Below are 16,575 nucleotides of genomic sequence, written 5' to 3'. Positions count from 1 at the left end.
GGCTCCTTTGGGTGGATGAGGTAAGCACCCCGCACTAGCCTGATGCAGTAAATACTTTTATGGATATGGTTTAGTGTAAGACGATCCTTATCTTATCTCTGATAGTTATCGCCGAGGATAAATTGCTATTCGAAACGCTACTCCTTCCAAAAACATGTGCAGTCCGCAGAAGATCCATTATTGCCCACCATAATATACATTCCCATTAACGCCATCGGATATCCCATAACCTTCCACCAAGTTGCTGGTATAAATCACCTCAAAGTCTGCAAATTGACCATCTCATAATACCGTCCCCTGCGCCTCAACAACTCCTTATGTGTCCCACACTCAATCACCTCTCCCTGTTCCAAGAAATAAATCATATCTGCCCGTTGAATCGTACTCAAACGATGCGCCACCGCAATAGTGGTTCTCCCCTTTGCAGCCGCGTCCAGCGCAGCCTGTACCACCTTCTCTGACTCGGAATCCAGCGCGGAAGTCGCCTCATCCAACAACAATATGCGGGGGTTACGGATCAACGCTCTCGCAATCGCGATACGCTGTTTCTGTCCACCTGACAACATACCTCCTTTGTTGCCTACGAGGGTGTCGAAGCCTTGTCTGTTTCATCATCAGTAACCGTATATACCGTACAAGGAAGTGAAGGGGCACTCACGGCAACGACATGATAAAATCATAAATGTTGGCATCTCTGCACGCCTTGACCACCATATCCTCTGACATATGTTCCTTATCTGTACAACCAAGGAGAATATTCTCTCGAATTGTACCATGGAACAGCGACGGCTCCTGACTGACCAACGCCAAATGACTGCGATACGATTTCTTGTCCAACGCATTGATGTTCCGTCCGTCAATGTAGATCTCACCCACCTGCGCTTCATAGAACCGTTCCAACAAGGCAACAATAGTACTTTTGCCACTACCACTCGACCCCACCAGAGCGACATATTGCCCTGGCTTGACAGTGAGATTCAAGTGGCGCAGAACGGGTTGTTCCAGACGCGTGGGATACCGGAATGACACTTCGCGAAACTCAACTTCTCCCTGCATGGTAGCAACGTGGACCGGAGGCCCGTGTCGGTAGCTATTGATAGCAGAAGTGGTGGGGTTGTTATTGCGAAAGAGTTTCTTGAACTCCACAGCCGCATTTTTGGCCTTGCCCATATCCGGGGCGTGAGAGAAGATCGTCCCTGCGGCCTGCGCGCCGAAGATGACTTCGCTGAAGCAGACGTAGAACTGGAACAGGGAGTACTCGCCCTTGCCAAGTAGTGAGCCTCCATACCAGAATCCTAGCGCCATGCACAGGAATGGTAGGGCCTGAGAGCTAGCATACAGAGCAGAGGACTTGATTATAGGGAAGATGTCGCTTCGCAGCTGTTTATGGAGCTGCGATTCGTAGGATTGCAGCACCTCCGGTTCCATAGTCAAAGAAGCGACCGTGCGGATAGCAGAAGCTGCTTCACAAGCGGAACTAGCTGATTTTTGGTACGCCGTTTTAGCGCGACGCTGGATTCTGTCGAGCATCCAGACGCGAATGAAGCCACAGGCGAGGAGTACTGGGACGGCGGAGATGCACACCAGGGCGAGTTTCCAACCCATTGCTAGGGCCACAACCAGGGAGGCGGCCAGGTTGACGGAGACGATGAGGATGGTGCCCAGTGTGACGCCGCTGATTCCGGCTAGTTGCTTGGTTTCAGCGCCGAGTGTGGAGGTCAGAGCACCGGTGGTGTTTTCCTCGCGGTCGAAGAAGGAAATGTCTTTGTTCAGCATAACCCGGAAGGCTTGGCTGCGAGCGCGGTAAATCATGCGCTCAGAGCTGTAGGCAAAGAGGGTCCCCTGGAGGCTGTAGATGCAGAGGGTGATCATGCCCATCATGAGGAACATCAGGGACCAAAAGTTGGCGTCATGGCGTAGTTTTTGGTATTCAAAGGGCGGGAGACTGAGAGTGCTGACGGCTTTGGAGAAGAGGACGGCTTGAGAGGGCTGAATGCCGCCCGCGACGATGGAGGCAGCGAGACCTAGGGACATGATCGGCCATTCGGGGCGGTTAAATGATGCTAAAAATTTGAATAGCGACCACAGGGAGAAGGTCTGTTTGATTTTTGTCGGCAGCGGCGGTATGAACATGGACATTCGGCTGCGAGGTCGTTGGTTTTTGCTGCCGGACTTGAGCCCAACTAATGAGCCATCATCGCTTAGGATGTCTTGATCATCCATGGGATAAGTAGCGTAGTCATCGTCAAAGAAGAATGTCATCGACTCGTGCCGCTTCTTGTCCCGTTGTTTGATCTGCTGAGCTTCGACCATGTCGCAGTAGACGCCTCTCCGGTCCATCAGCTCTCCATGTGGTCCTTGTTCGACGATGTGGCCGTTGACGAGGACTACGATGTTATGTGCGTCTTTGATCGTGGAGAGGCGATGGGCAATGACAATGGTTGTACGGCCCTTGGTGGCCTTGTCTAGGGCTGATTGCACGATTTCCTCCGACTTTGCGTCCAGCGCTGAAGTCGCTTCGTCGAGCAGCAGCAGACGAGGATCCTTGACGATCGCTCGTGCGATAGCAATACGCTGCTTCTGGCCACCAGACAGCGAGAAGGACCCGATGTTCGTATCGTACCGGTTGGGAAGTGCCATGATGAAGTCATGTGCATTGGCCATGCGAGCAGCATCGTGAATCCGCTTGGTAATCTGTGCCTCGGTTTCATTCTCAAAGTCGGACCCGATCAGCCCGAACTTGATGTTCTCGTAGATACTGGCGGAAAAGAGCCGAGGTTCTTGAGATACTAGAGAGACTTGTTGTCTCAGCCAGCGCAGGTTCAAGGTCTGCAGGTCATGTCCGTCGAGGGTAATTCGTCCAGCAACGGGATTGTAGAACCGCTCGATCAGACCGATGACTGTACTCTTACCGGATCCCGAGGGCCCAACGAATGCTGTCGTTTTCCCAGCTGGGATGTAGACACTCAGATCATTGGCAACAATGACCTCAGGACGCGACGGATAGACGTGTCTGATGTTCTGCAGGACAATGTTGCCCTTGATGTGGCCGAGCTTCAGACCCTGATCTGACGACGCATCCAGGGGCGACGGCCTGTCAATGGTACTGTACAGCTTGGATGCCGCAGCCACGCCATTCGAGATGGCCTGAGTGTTCGGGGCAACGTTGCCCAGATGGTACGATCCCAGCATAATGGACATGAGGATGGTGAGAATATCACCTGCCTGGACACCACTTTCTCCATGCACGAGGAAGATACTCCCACGCCAGAAGCCTAAACCATAATTCAGATGGATGCAAGAGAGCAGCGCACCCACCATAATGGCAAAGGTGATCTGCGCTTTTCTGGCAGGCCCCTCAGACTCCAGCAAATGGGCATCGTACTTGGCAGCCAGCACATTTTGAGCATCAAAGGCCACAACTGTCCGCACGGAGTCAAGAATGTCCTCGGCAAAACTACCGCAACGACCCTGACAGTCAAGCGATCTCTTGCTATACACCATGGTAAACATGGATCCTCCGCCCATAATAACCAGCAGGGCAATAAGGGTGGAACTACAGATCAAGGCCAACTTCCAGAACTTGATGTAGGCGATGATGAAGGCCGTAGCAAAGGTGGATAAACCAGTCAGCGCCAGGCCGACTTTCTCGGAGATTCCATCCTGGATCAGGTTTGTGTCTGCCGTGATGCGGGTGGTAATTTCACCGGCTCCCAGGTTATCGAAAAAAGCAATGTTCTGGCGCAGAATGGCGCGCAGGTATTCCACGCGGATGCGCTGGACGACATGGTCACCGGTGTAGATGAAGCCGGCGGTCGCAATGTAGATGGTTAGGAACTCGGCGACGGCGAGGTAGATAAAGTAAACAACATATCGATTGAGCTCGTTATGGAAGTGCTCATAGGTGATGGTGCCGGCAACGATGTCTTGGAAGGTTGAGGTGAGGTTGCCGAAGAGGACCTATGATGGTTAGGACAATGCTGAAGATAGAGAGCAAATGTACTCACGGTGAACAGAGGGAGAGCAGCCCCTCCTGCTACAGATGCGACCGAGCTGAGGATGATGAGGAATATGTCCAAGCGACTGGCATATCGATAGATGCCAAAGAAGCCTGGCTCAGATGTGGGCGCATTCACCTGCTTGTCGAGGATGTCCTTCTCGACCTCGGACAGGGAGATGGCAGTGCTATCTGTGCCCGGAGACTATTGTGGCATGTGTCAGTTGTACAGTGGGTTTCATATAGCATAGGGATAGTGACACTCACCTTAGGAAGTTCTTCCAGGCAAATGTCCTCCTTCCACTTCATGATGTCGACAGATGGTGACTACCAGCATGCGCCATCAAGTGGACATTACTATTAGTGTATTGTAGCAAGAAAAGCAATAGACCAACAGAAAGAGATGACACAACGATCAGACGAGTCGCAGCCCAACAGAAATGCCCAGTCCAAAGTCAATCGGACAGAGACCGGATCCAATCTATCCGTCACATGAAGGGAAACAAGTCATAGAATCTCCAAGAAATCCAGAAACAAGGAGGAAGAAAACCCCTATACTTGAAACCTCAGAAATGGTAAACACAGCCCGAGGTGAACTGCAGCGAATCCCACGGATCCCCAGCAGATCCCGACCATCCTTATTCGCATTTCTAGCCATCCATCGGGGCAGGAGTTCGTAGTAAACTTGCAGGAACTTTAATTATCAAAAGACCAAAGATGGGTTAACCAGGGACATGGCCCGTGTGGAAACCAGCGTTTCAAGCCGAACGGGATCGTCAGGCACAAGGCCAGAAACCCAATATTAGGGCTGCGAGATAACCATGTGTTGCTGCACTCATGCCTGGAACCTCAACCCTTTCAGCCGCAGATCCGTATGTCGGATATTACAACCCCTCCGACAATTCTACCGGCCTTGGCTACGGGTGTGTGTGCTTGTTTCGGGGAGTGGGTTCGGGCGCATCTTGTTGAAACTGGGGTTTGGTGAGGACCGGTGGGAGTTGACTCAAATTTGGGTCCCGCGCCGCCGTTTGAAGTCGTTGACTGGCAGATGCCATTGGACCCTGTTTAGTTGGTCTTAGCACGTTTTCTACACTAGCTTAGCTAACTACCTTAAGTTTCTTGTAAGAAGCCTCGGTTTGATGGATCAAATTCCTCGGATGAAAACTTTAGAAAATTTTCGTTCCTTAATGTTATATTGGAAACTATGGTGTTGCACCAAAACTTTAATCTGGGTATAGCATCAAATCTTAAATCCAAAAAGTGTAAATGAAAGAAAGTAGATGAAGAGAAAAGGTTAAAGAAATGAAAAGGAAGAAACATGTCAAGGTAAAGGGAATTTTCGTGAAAGAAAGAATTAAGTTGGGGGTCATATTAGATAGCCTCTCGCTTCCGGAGCTTCAGCTTCAAATCGGGCACCTCCCAGAAGGCGTAGCAGCGACTCTCCCGCTGCCAGTCCTTGACAGGACCAATATACTCTGCCTCGTATTCCATGAAGAATGACGCTAAAGTAAGTTGCATCATCTGTTTCGCGAAGTACTTGGCAACGCAGGACCGGCTTCCCACCAAAAAGGGCTGAACTGCCTCCTTCTTGTCGGTGGATTCGGGGTCTGTCCACCGCTCAGGAATAAACTCATATGGTTCGTTGAAGTATTCCGGATTGTGATGTAGCGCAAACAGGGATGTGCAAATTTCGGTCTGTGACGCATTGGCTGGTTAGCAAACTCAATTTTCGAGCAGGTCATGTCAGGCCACTTACCCCGGCTGGAATGTAAGTCCCGTCAACATAGGCTCCCGGTGAGACGCGCGGGCCTCCAAGTGGCACTGGTGGGTACAGACGGAGAGACTCCGTGATGATGGCGTTCAGGTAGGGTAGGCTCGCGGCGACATCTCCAGAGACATCTTCAGGGGAGGCGAACGCCGCTTGCAATTCGCTGATCAGCTTGGCATGGGCCTCAGGGTGTGTCAGAACGAAGTAGATGGTGGCACAGAGAGCGTTTTGAGTGGTATGAAAGCCAGCCAACATGATGGCTGAGAAATTCTCGGCAATTTCATCCACTGGCAGGTCACTGGTGGCGGCTCTCTCCATTACTTCGACCATGATGTCGCGACGGGTGTGGGACGCAGTCAACTGCCTATAACCTGCATTAGCGTTTATGTCAAACACGCTACTCTGGGAATCCGCTTACTCGTTAATGAGTCGCATCCGAGCCTGCTCTGCACGAGAGCGGACACCCTTCCGGATCAAGTAGCGCAGCATCATCTTGATCATAGTGGGGACTCCAGACCCAGCAAACTGGTCACGGATTGTGGCCCAGAAGAAGATGCGGCTGAGCTGCTCGGTCCAGAAGTACGGCTTGCCTCGCTTCAAACAGCCCAAGGACTTGCCAAGGAGCACTTCGGAGACGGTGTCCACGGAGTGGCAGTAAAGCAGCCGGTTGAGACTGATGGTGTCGGTGGTCTTAAGAGTGGCATTGATGACATCGTGGAGGCGCGAGGTACATTCCAGAACCACGTTTGCATGAGCTTGCATGCTGTTGGGAGTCATGGAGGGATTGAACAGCTTTCGAACGGAAGCATGGTAGACCGGGTCGCTGGCCGTGAAGATGTTGCGGCGAGAGATGCCCTTGTAGAAGCCGGTCTTGAGGAAGGTGCTGCCTTTGCCAGATCCGGCGCCGTAAATGTTACGAAGACCTTTGATGGTGTTTGTGGTGGCTTGTCCTGGGGCGAACCTGACAATTTTTCCTGCTCGAGTTAGTAGCTATCAGAATACACCGGTCAAGAGGAATATACCGTATGAGACATGGAGGGAGTTGAAGTAGTGTGCACTCCGTCCAGTGACAAAGTTGAGCTTGGTAGCAATCTGTATGTTGTTAGAGGAAGAGGTAGGTCGCGTAAAGATAGGCTACCTACACCACAGCAGAAAAGATCGAGGAAGGAGCCCGGGACACCCTTGATGGTAGGACCTTGAGGAAGGAATTTGATCAAAAGAATGAAGATCCAAGGGACCTGACAATTAGCCAACACTCTACCACCAGGTTAATGCAGGACATACAATGACAACCGCCATGACCGGCAGGGACAGGTTGCTAGGGTTAATCTCGGGCATTTGGCCCGAAGGCAAGGCCATCGCAAACACCATTTTGACGAGTGAAACGAGAGAGTGAAAGTTGGATCTGGTCAAACAGCAGCAGCAGGAAAGTTCAGACTTGGTCTATTTATGATCTGGCCGACCATCGCCATGCGGAGGATGAGGGCAATTGTTCGTTGGGATCCGCTCTGGTTCTCCTTTCTCCATCGTCCTTCTCCATCCTCCAGTCTCCAATGCTGTGACCGGCATGCAGAACAACAGGGGTCAGCCGATGGATGGTTGGGAACTCCGCCAGTGTTTTTTAGTTTACCTCATTTGACCTTGTCGGATTAGGTTCCATTCACGGTAATTCCTCGGGAAGTCGCCGTTATCTGAGGATGATCTGAGGCTTGATCGAACCAGGTGATCCTGTTGGAGGGTGTGGCCCTCCATGTCGATCCTGATGCGACGTGGAACCATGGATGGAGGGGGAATATTCTGATGGGTTTAGGGTTGGAGCTAAACCCCCAGATTTGTGGTCGCGTTGCTTGAAACTCCGCCGGCGCCCTTCCCAATTTCCTCAATTTTGGGTGAATTCTCAACTCCTCCGCCAAGCACCTCCTATCTCAATTAACCACAAACAATGCGGAGTCAGCACGTATCACAAGAACACGAGTTTAAAAGGGTCCTTGTGGCGGACTTTGAATGTGCCTTAAGTAGTGTCAGGGTCCATCTGTTTCACTGCGGTTTCGTCCAACAATCCGCCTCTTGTCATTCGTTCAACCTCTTTTCGAAACTTCTCTCAATCATTGAACCCTGAATCTTTCTTTTTTTCTTTCTTTTCTTATAATTGACTGCTCAACCAGCGGGGCTGGCATTGAGCATACTTCTTTTTTCTTACCATGTCCAAACAACCTACCAAAGTCCTCTTTCTGGCCAACAGTGAACATGGTCAAACGAACATCATCCTGGCAATCACGCACGAGCTCCTCGTCCAAGGAGACGTTGAAGTCCATATTGGCTCATTCCCGGTCCTTGAGCGCCGGGTGGAGAAACTTCTGGCAGACAACTCACCTGCTTATGACGAGTCCTTCCGGTCGCGTATTCATTTCCACCCTGTAAGGGGTCCCTCCAACACCGATGTCTTCATCCGCACAGGCAAGCGTGGTGCCTTTCACCCCCCGGGCTACCATGGTGCTGTCCTTGGCTTCCAGTCTCTGTGTGAAGACATCTGGGGTTGGACGGAGGAGGAATATGTTGACATCTATGAGAGTTGCGTTGAGATCATCCAGGAGGTCAAGCCATCGACGATTGCAATTGACTTCTTCTTCCTTCAAGGCAGAGATGCTGCCTACAACACGGGCCATACAGCCATCCTGATTAATACAACCTCCCTGAGTCACATTGTGCTCGGAATGCAACCCAACTCGGCTGCTCTATGGAAATACCCCCTGTGAGTATCTTCCCTCTGTATGATTAGTCAATTGCTAATATAACAGACCTGGAACTGGCTTCCCTTACCCCATCCCCTGGCATCTCATCCCGCTCAACATCATGGCTGTTCTCAAGACGGCCAAGATGTACCATGGCAGTGGACGACGTCGGGAGATTCGCGAATGGCGCATCAAGCACAAGATTCACGGTCGCTTTCCGTTTGCCGATGCCTGGCGTCCGGATAGATACCACATCTCTCCAGGCCTAAAAGAGCTGGACTGGCCATTCAGCAAGATGCCTGAGAATATCCTCCCGGCTGGGCCAATCCTGCTTCCCACCGCTTCTGTCGAGAAGCAGGATCCTCAGATGCACAAGTGGCTGAAGCAGGCCCCAACTATCCTCGTCAATCTCGGAACCTTGTATGCACCTGATCCCAAGGTTGCTGAGGAAATTGCAACTGGCCTGAAGGGATTTCTCAACGCCTGGAAGGGCGAGAAGGTGCAGATCCTGTGGAAGTTGCCCAAGCATCCACATGATGAAGAAGACATTTACAGCCGCTCCATCGAGCCTCTCAAAAAGGAGACCGACGAAGGAAGCGTGCTGATCCGCCCATGGTTCGAGGTGGAGCCTATGGCCATGTTGCAGACGGGCCAGATTGTCTGCTCTGTCCACCACGGCGGTGCCAACTCGTGGTATGAAGCTATTCAGTAAGTTGCCCCTCAAATTCGCATTCTGAGCTGTATCCTAACCTTTTCAGAAATGGCGTTCCCCACATTGTCCTTCCAGCCTGGCAAGACTGCTATGAGAACGCTGCTCGGGCGGAATGGCTAGGCATTGGAGTCTACGGCAACAAAAGCCGGGCTCCCGATATCAGCGCTAAAGAGTTGAGCAAAGGACTGCTGAAGGTGATGAGCAACCGCTCTTACAAGGAGAAGGCAACCGACATTGCCAAGCTGTGTAAGAAAGAAGGTCGTGTCGCCGCTGCAGAGAAGATTGCAGAGTTGGCACGTAACCCGGAGAAAGCGACAGCGATCCACATCCCTGAAGCCGACCCAGAGAATCAGCCACGATTGTATGAGATCAAGAATCGTGCAGGCCAGACCCTCCAAACTGCGCAGATGCCCAAGACCGAAGGCAAAGGCGCATCCAAGTAAGTCCTCTTCCTTCCCTTATCCCACCCCCACAACACTATAAAATTTAATCTGACCAACCAGCAGACCCTTCCTAACCGACATGGCCGAATCCATCCTCATGACCCTCCTTTGCACCACCTGGTTTCACCTCCCTCTACTGGGCTACTCTCTCCTTCTAATTCCCCGTCTCCGCCTGGTCGTCCTCCTCTACATTCTCTACATCAAATACTTCGCCAAGGCCCACAAATCCGGTACCTTGCCCTACCGCAACGACGCGTTCCGCACATCCTTCATCTGGAAGGCCTTCGCCTCCTACTTCCCTCTCACTCTCTACCGCTCCGCTCCTCTATCTCCAAGGAGGAAATACATCTTCGGCTACCACCCGCACGGCGTTGCCCTGCGCGGGGCATTTGGCTCCTTCGCCGCTGACAGCGTTGGCTTCTCCTCCCTCTTCCCGGGACTAACCAACACGCTGCTCGTCAAAGACGGCTTCTTCTACCAACCCTTCCTGCGCGAATACCTTCTCGCAACAGGGGCCAGCGGCGTGTCCCGCACCTCATGCATCAAGCACCTCACTCGCGGTGGACATGACGAGCGAGGCATGGGCCGTTCCATCGCCATCACTGTCGGCGGGAGCCGCGAGTATAACATCGCCAAGCCGGGCACCATGGGGATTGTGATCAAGATCCGCAAGGGCTTCGTCCGCGTTGCGGTCGAGACAGGGGCGGATCTAGTCCCTGTTATTGCGTTCGGAGAGAACGAGTTGTTTGATATGATTGATACAAAGTCGTCGTCGGCACTAGGGTTGGTCGCGAGAGCGTGGGAGTTTGCGGTCGGTCACAAGGTTGCGTTTTCGAAGGGCAGGTTTGGGTTGTTTTGTCCGCATAGGAAGCCACTCAATGTTGTTGTCGGCAAGCCGATTGAGGTTGTGCAGCAGAGGTGGGATATGGATGAGAAGTATGTTGATAAGTTGCATGAGACGTATGTGCAGGAGTTGACGAGGTTGTGGGATGATTGGAAGGAGACGTTTGGAGTGGAGAGGGATGTGAAGTTTGAGATTGTGGAGTGATCTCTCTTGTCTCACTCTCCTAGTTACTTTCTTTGTTGATGTTTGCGGCCGGCTGGCCGGCTGGGTTTAGGTCTAGTGGTTGTATATTGGTTCTGATATCATGTTGATACCTTGCTTGTTTTCCTGGGACTTGAGAACATAATGTTTGCAAAGAAGATACCTTCAAAACATCTCTGTCGCTCCATATAACTCCACCTTCCCCTAAGAGCCCGTCAGCAGCAAATAAATACTAACCTACTTACCTTAAGAACCGGCTTCATGCTGAAGTCCGAACGCATAGTCGAAAGTTGTGGTGCCGGTGATGGTAGTCATCGCTGGGGCTGACCTCGGCCCGACCCTAAAGAAGCATAGTGGGCTCGACAACCATGGTGTTCATCTTCAATGAAAGTCACCTTCTTTCCAGATCAGTATTGACGTCATCTACTTTCATCCTATTCCTCGTCTGCCGTGGAGATGCATATTCCTTGCATTACACTAAACGCTAATGCGCATCGTAGATGGTTCCACTTCGCATATGATCCATACAAGGCCAAGTCTAAGGCGTCCAACCTGACAGCGGGGTATGGAATCTGAATCCGGCACCAACAAGACTACCAATTAGCTAACTGGCCAGACAGTACTACCTGTTTAGATCGAAGGCTATCTGTGACAGCAATATGGATGATATTGTGTGTGTGTAGGCTAGCTAGCTAACTACGCGAGGTAGGTCCGAGATCACGTGATCTCCTTTCACACTATCCAAGCTGACGGTGGGGTTCTAATAAGAGTAATCCCACTAATATATATGAGACCGGAGTAACGGATCGAGGCTGTAGATTACTATCTCATTGTTTCAGCTACGCTCTTCTTTCCAACATCATGGCCGGACAGCAACTTACTTGGCTCGTTACCGGCTGCTCCTCTGGCCTGGGGGAGGCCTTGGTGCGGGCTATTCTTGATAAGGTGCGTTTCTCTGTACACAAGTACTGCAACGAAATTGGACGCATGGTGAGCTAATTCAAATCAACAGGGCGACAAAGCCATCGCCACAGCCCGCGGCAGCAAAGGCATCAGCGGTACCGACCGTCTCTCCTCCCTCAAAGATGCCGGCGCAGCAGTCTACGAACTTGATATGGCATCTCCAGAGGAAGAGATAAAGAAACAAGCCCAAGACATCTGGGACAAGTACGGACCAATAGACGTCCTAGTCAACAACGCGGGATACATTGACATATCTACCTTTGAAGAAATGACGTACGTCCCTACACTCTTGGGTTTATAACTATCTTCACTGACAAAATTATAGAGACGAATTCCTCCTCAACTCTATCCGCATCAACGCCCTCGGCCCCTTCACCCTCACCCGCGCGCTCCTCCCCCACATGCGTGCTCGCAAGTCCGGAACCATCCTCTTCTCCGGCTCCGTAGGCACCTACTACGCCGCTCCCTGTGCGGGGACCTATGTGGGCCCCAAAGGGATGATCGAGGGTATGGTGCCGGTTCTGGCGACGGAAGTGGCGCCGTTTAATATCCGGGTGTCGATTCTGACGTACGGGCATTTTCGCACGCAGGTCATGGCAGCCGGGGTAGTTCAGTACCGAAACCCGAATCGCTTGCCGGAGTATGACGAGATGAATCAGCGAGCGTATGACGGTTGTTTGGAGTGGAGTGGCAACCAGCCGGGGGATCCGAAGAAGGGTGCTGAGTTGGTGGTTGAGGCTGTTAAGGGGGAGGGGAGCTGTAAGGGGATGGAGTTGCCGTTGAGATTGCCGTTGGGGTCAGATACGTTTGGTATTGTGAGGAATACTTGTCAGGGCTTGATGAGGGTTTGGGACGAGTGGGATGGGGTCACTTCAAGGACGGATTTTGAGTAAGATGTTTATGGATTCTAGGATAGCAGGTGGAATGGTGGAGAAGGGTCCCTCAATTGGTTGGATGGATGATGGAATATAATCCGATAGCTATGCGGCTCTTATGTACTTAGTAATATGGCGATGTTAGTGAGTTTATGGATCTATACTCAAGACTGAAGTTGAGATAACAGGGAAGTAAAAAGGGTCGAAGTAGAGGCCGGATTTGACTTCATGAATACTATAATTCACCCCAGCAAGTCAATGAGAGCTACGATCATTGCCTAGTGAGGGTAAACTGACCATTTGAGTGAAAAAAATTAAGGGAAGCCTCAAACTTGCCCTGCCTATAAATACGTCCTATTTCCTTCTTCTTTTCCTTTCCCTCTTCGTCTCCTGAACACCAAGTCTCCCCCTCTCCTTGTCACCTACCTCTACCATACCTGATCTACCTACGCAGCTACAGAAACATCCTCCTCAATCCACGCAGGACCATAGCCCACTACAACAACAATGCCTTCCGAAGCCGCTGATAAATGGCCCAAAACTTTTCGCCAAAAGGCAGCGAAGAAATCTCACGATGCCAGGCGGGCCAAACATGAAGCTATGAAGAAGAAAATGGAATACGCACGATCGCATAGAGCGAAACCCGACCTTTCCAAGGGTCTATCTAAGTCTCAGCCGGAGAATGAAAATCCAGATGCTGGGTCTACCTCTCAGATCCCCGCTGATACCATCCGAGCTTGGTTCGAAGACTTCATGATAGATCTTCGCCAGATGGACATGTACTCGGAGGCCTGTAAAGCTAGTTCATTCGATGAGGTCTCTAATCGCTCCGCTGACTACTATCGCCTGGCCATGATGCTAGCAGCTGCCTTGGAGAAAATAGCGACAAAGTTGAAGAGAATGTTTTCTCGCGAACTTGAGCTTCGAAATGATAGTATCGGAGACTACTATGATAAGGATTGGGACTTGTGGACTTTATCTGCCGACGAAAAGCCTAAGAGTGTTTTGTCAACTAATTAGGGTGTGGGGCGCATTGCCCATGGCGGTGGCTGACGTTTATCCTGATAAGTATCTGCCAGTCTGGGAACTGCTGGTAAAGAAGGAACAAGACTGGAATGTTGTTGTGAACTGGATAAACAGCGCTGTTCTGGAGAGGTGTAGAAGACAGGCATCGAAAGGGAAATGTGTTCCCCGAGTCTTGGGATGTGATCTTCTCAAGGCATTGATTATGCAATCGCCAGTGGAGCCTGTCTCGAATAAAGTCTTATCAATGATCAATGGCAAGTTTAACCGCCTGGGACTCATTACGCTTGCAACCACCAGTTATAAAAAGGGAAAGCGGCGCGGCAAAGATGACGATTTATTATCCGATTAGACACATATCCTGGTACGACGCTATCATCTTGAGAAATCGGCTGGTAGAGAATGATTTAACATCATATGGGGCTGATGGTTTGTCTTAGCTGCTTCATGTTTACATAGTCCTTCATCATTCTTCAGCTCGGTGCCATGCTCCATTCAACTAGGGCTTTGGCGCCAGTCATATGGCTCGCAATTTGCTTGTATCATAAGAGAAACAGGAAATACAAACAGAAAATACACCTAAATAAGACCAGATATAGAAAGCGTAAAAATGTCATTTGTAGACTTTCCATAATCCAACTCAAGACCCGTAGGTTTTTCCACCCAGGTTGTACATAGAAATGTTACGTGAATTATATTCTAGAACATTGGATTGAGGACTAGTTATGGCCATCACAAGGTCTTTTAATCCATTATTTTTACATCATGGAATATTGGTGACAATCTCAAATACGTCTACTTGAGAATGGATGGCAGCCCTCTTTAGTGATCCCAGCTTCATCTGCTCATAAATCGATCTATACGCTACTGGCTGAAACTACTGCTCTCAGATACATCGGAGCAATTGTATTCGTTATTGACGGGAAATTGCCCATCATAGCTCCCGAAGCCTTTAGCATATCGGATTTTTTTTTATTTTAATTATCATCTCTGATTATTCGCATGGTAGAGGTGCAAAACATCTCACCTCTACCTAATATTCGCAGTTGATTGAGATATATTCTATCCGCCACGTCCTTTGTAAATAAGAGTTTAGTTGACCGCACTATCTTGATCATCTAAATGACAATAAAAGTCAAGTCAAGCCAGTTCACGCAGCCACCTCCCTCCTCCAAATCTTCATCGGCATCGGCCCGGAACCAAGATTTGTCGTCTCGTGCCTCTCCGGCTCCCAACCTGGATACGGCAAAGCAAAGTCGAACCGATGGACTAGCGAAGCAACCAATATAGTCTGCTCAAGGTAGCTAATATTGCGACCAATACATCCCCTAGCACCGGTACTGAACGGGATAAAATACGGCTGTAACTCCTTCCCCTTCTCTCCAAGCCACCTCTCCGGACGGAAAACCTCAGGATCCGGAAAGATGGACTCATTGCGATGGACCACGTATGCCGACATCCCGACCGAGGTGTTACCCGCGATATGGTCAGAGAGTATCATAGTACCTTCAGGCGGAGTCCGTCGTGGAAGCGCGAACGACACGGGCGGAAACAGTCTGAGACTCTCGTCCAAACAGGCCCGAAGGTAGGGAAGATGCTTGACTTTGTCGTAGGGTGCGACGATCTCGTCGTCGTCTAGGACACCGTCAATCTCTTGCCGCAATTTCTCCAGACATCCTGGGTTATTCAGGAGAAGAAGCATAACATTGCTCAGCGAGATCCCAGTTGTATCAGACCCCGCATTCATCATGATACTGATTTCTGCGACGATCTCTCCCCATTCCAAATTGTGAGGGACATTAGATTTATCTTCCATTAGCGCAGAGAAGAAATCATCGAGCTGTTCACCATTTTGGTAACGCTTCCATCGTGTCGTGGCGCGATTGTAGACAATTCCGTCCCAGTCTTTGTTGAGTTTCCATTTCTGGTTGTATGTCGGAGACAGGATCTTGCTTGCTCGCACCAGGGTCTTGTACCAGTCGTAGCACCAGACCAGAGTAGCTGTAGCTGAACCTGTGGCGAAGAGACAGTCTCGGAAGTGTACCCGCTTTGTCTTGCCGTCCATGGACTCTGATGTGATTAGATCATTCCCCTGGTCGAGGAATTTGATGTCCTCGCTTAGACCGATGTTCGCGATAGCAGCTATGGTGAACAGGTTAGTCCACATGCGATAGTCAATTGTGAGGTCTTTTTCGAGTGGACGATGGCCCTTTGGTAATGGATCAGTGCAGCGTGCGTCGAACGCTTTGATCAGACGGTGCGTCATGTCGGCAACCTTGTACTCCCAGGTTTCTAGGTTCTTGAGCGCGTATGCGCTCGATAGGACCTTACGCTTCCGTGCATGTTCGCCCTTGTCGACGACGTCGGCAAGGTGGAAATGTGACCCAGCGAGTGTGGAGTAAAATATGTCTTTTGTGCAGGTTGTCCCGTGGCCGTAGATGTCGTTGATGGCCTCTGGGTCTGCATAGGAGAGATAGTTGGGTCCGATGCGGACAACGGGGTGGGTTTTGTGTGCTTCGAGGAGGCGCTTATAGCGGATGCCTTTGTGAGAGAAGTAGACGAGGGGTAGGTCTGATATGCCGGACCAGAACGTAAGGTTGGGGTATTTGCGGAAGCCTTTAGGGTCGCGGAAGTAATTGACGATAGGGATGATCAAGTAGTAGATGACGAGAAGGGTGAGTAGAAGGAGGATTAAGGGGATGTACATCTTCAATAACAATAGCTGTCAAGAATTTCACTTCTAAATGCTTGATTCATTCTTAAAAACGGCATAATCGAGCGAGTTTATATATCCTTCTGGCTATGATGCTGGATACTGATGCTGCAGTGATGTAGTAGTATACTGCCACAATCGAAATGGAAGCACTCGCCGAATAAACCCCAAAACGGTTAGTGCCGGCGAGATGGCGCCAAAGCGGTGGCATGCAGCAACCAGTTGGCGATGCGTCGCAGCGAGCAGACCCTAGAGCACCTCTGCAAGTCTTCGTAGTTCTGGAATCCGCCTGAGAAAACTGGAC

At 50.6% G+C, this 16,575-nt stretch overlaps 6 protein-coding genes across 6 annotated transcripts; 3 read left to right on the top strand and 3 right to left on the bottom strand.

Annotated features, from left to right (window-relative positions):
* Positions 1 to 254: 254 nt before the first annotated feature.
* Positions 255 to 4,306, bottom strand: BO79DRAFT_266495 (putative ABC multidrug transporter; the record flags this gene model as incomplete). Its single annotated transcript, XM_025686975.1, has 4 exons — positions 255 to 603; positions 659 to 3,960; positions 4,008 to 4,202; positions 4,265 to 4,306. The coding sequence occupies 4 exons, from the start codon at positions 4,304 to 4,306 to the stop codon at positions 255 to 257; spliced, it is 3,888 nt and encodes a 1,295-aa protein (XP_025539188.1).
* Positions 4,307 to 5,317: 1,011 nt separating this feature from the next.
* BO79DRAFT_266488 (cytochrome P450) lies at positions 5,318 to 7,136 on the bottom strand (the record flags this gene model as incomplete). The annotated part of the gene is made up of 6 exons (XM_025686974.1): positions 5,318 to 5,692; positions 5,754 to 6,129; positions 6,184 to 6,742; positions 6,788 to 6,857; positions 6,908 to 7,003; positions 7,050 to 7,136. 6 exons carry the CDS (start codon positions 7,134 to 7,136, stop codon positions 5,369 to 5,371), a joined length of 1,512 nt encoding a protein of 503 aa, XP_025539187.1. The 3' UTR covers positions 5,318 to 5,368.
* Positions 7,137 to 7,902: 766 nt separating this feature from the next.
* On the top strand, positions 7,903 to 10,700 carry BO79DRAFT_266480 (Diacylglycerol acyltransferase family; the record flags this gene model as incomplete). The annotated part of the gene is made up of 4 exons (XM_025686973.1): positions 7,903 to 8,517; positions 8,564 to 9,205; positions 9,256 to 9,648; positions 9,716 to 10,700. Exons 1-4 carry the CDS (start codon positions 7,967 to 7,969, stop codon positions 10,698 to 10,700), a joined length of 2,571 nt encoding a protein of 856 aa, XP_025539186.1. The 5' UTR covers positions 7,903 to 7,966.
* Positions 10,701 to 11,497: 797 nt separating this feature from the next.
* Positions 11,498 to 12,711, top strand: BO79DRAFT_195648 (short-chain oxidoreductase). Its single transcript, XM_025681148.1, has 3 exons — positions 11,498 to 11,642; positions 11,710 to 11,933; positions 11,986 to 12,711. The coding sequence occupies exons 1-3, from the start codon at positions 11,559 to 11,561 to the stop codon at positions 12,551 to 12,553; spliced, it is 876 nt and encodes a 291-aa protein (XP_025539185.1). The 5' UTR covers positions 11,498 to 11,558; the 3' UTR covers positions 12,554 to 12,711.
* A 186-nt stretch (positions 12,712 to 12,897) lies between these two features.
* Positions 12,898 to 13,910, top strand: BO79DRAFT_266473 (uncharacterized protein; the record flags this gene model as incomplete). The annotated part of the gene is made up of 2 exons (XM_025686972.1): positions 12,898 to 13,469; positions 13,537 to 13,910. The coding sequence occupies exons 1-2, from the start codon at positions 13,043 to 13,045 to the stop codon at positions 13,908 to 13,910; spliced, it is 801 nt and encodes a 266-aa protein (XP_025539184.1). The 5' UTR covers positions 12,898 to 13,042.
* Positions 13,911 to 14,708: 798 nt separating this feature from the next.
* On the bottom strand, positions 14,709 to 16,265 carry BO79DRAFT_266472 (cytochrome P450; the record flags this gene model as incomplete). The annotated part of the gene is made up of 1 exon (XM_025686971.1): positions 14,709 to 16,265. The coding sequence occupies one exon, from the start codon at positions 16,263 to 16,265 to the stop codon at positions 14,709 to 14,711; it is 1,557 nt and encodes a 518-aa protein (XP_025539183.1).
* Between the last annotated feature and the right edge of the window lie 310 nt (positions 16,266 to 16,575).

The sequence above is a fragment of the Aspergillus costaricaensis genome (assembly GCF_003184835.1).
Source record: "Aspergillus costaricaensis CBS 115574 unplaced genomic scaffold BO79scaffold_17, whole genome shotgun sequence".
Taxonomy (NCBI): Eukaryota; Fungi; Ascomycota; class Eurotiomycetes; order Eurotiales; family Aspergillaceae; genus Aspergillus; species Aspergillus costaricensis.
The sequence above is the reverse complement of the archived record's forward strand: the minus strand, read 5'-3'. Positions and strand labels throughout refer to the sequence as shown.

What these genes read in the sequence shown, in the direction of transcription:
- BO79DRAFT_195648 (XM_025681148.1), top strand. Translation starts at nt 11,559, where the DNA reads ATGGCCGGACAGCAACTTACTTGGCTCGTTACCGGCTGCTCCTCTGGC. An exon ending in TGCGGGCTATTCTTGATAAG is followed by an intron (nt 11,643 to 11,709) that starts GTGCGTTTCTCT and finishes TCAAATCAACAG; the next exon opens with GGCGACAAAGCCATCGCCAC. An exon ending in TCTACCTTTGAAGAAATGAC is followed by an intron (nt 11,934 to 11,985) that starts GTACGTCCCTAC and finishes ACAAAATTATAG; the next exon opens with AGACGAATTCCTCCTCAACT.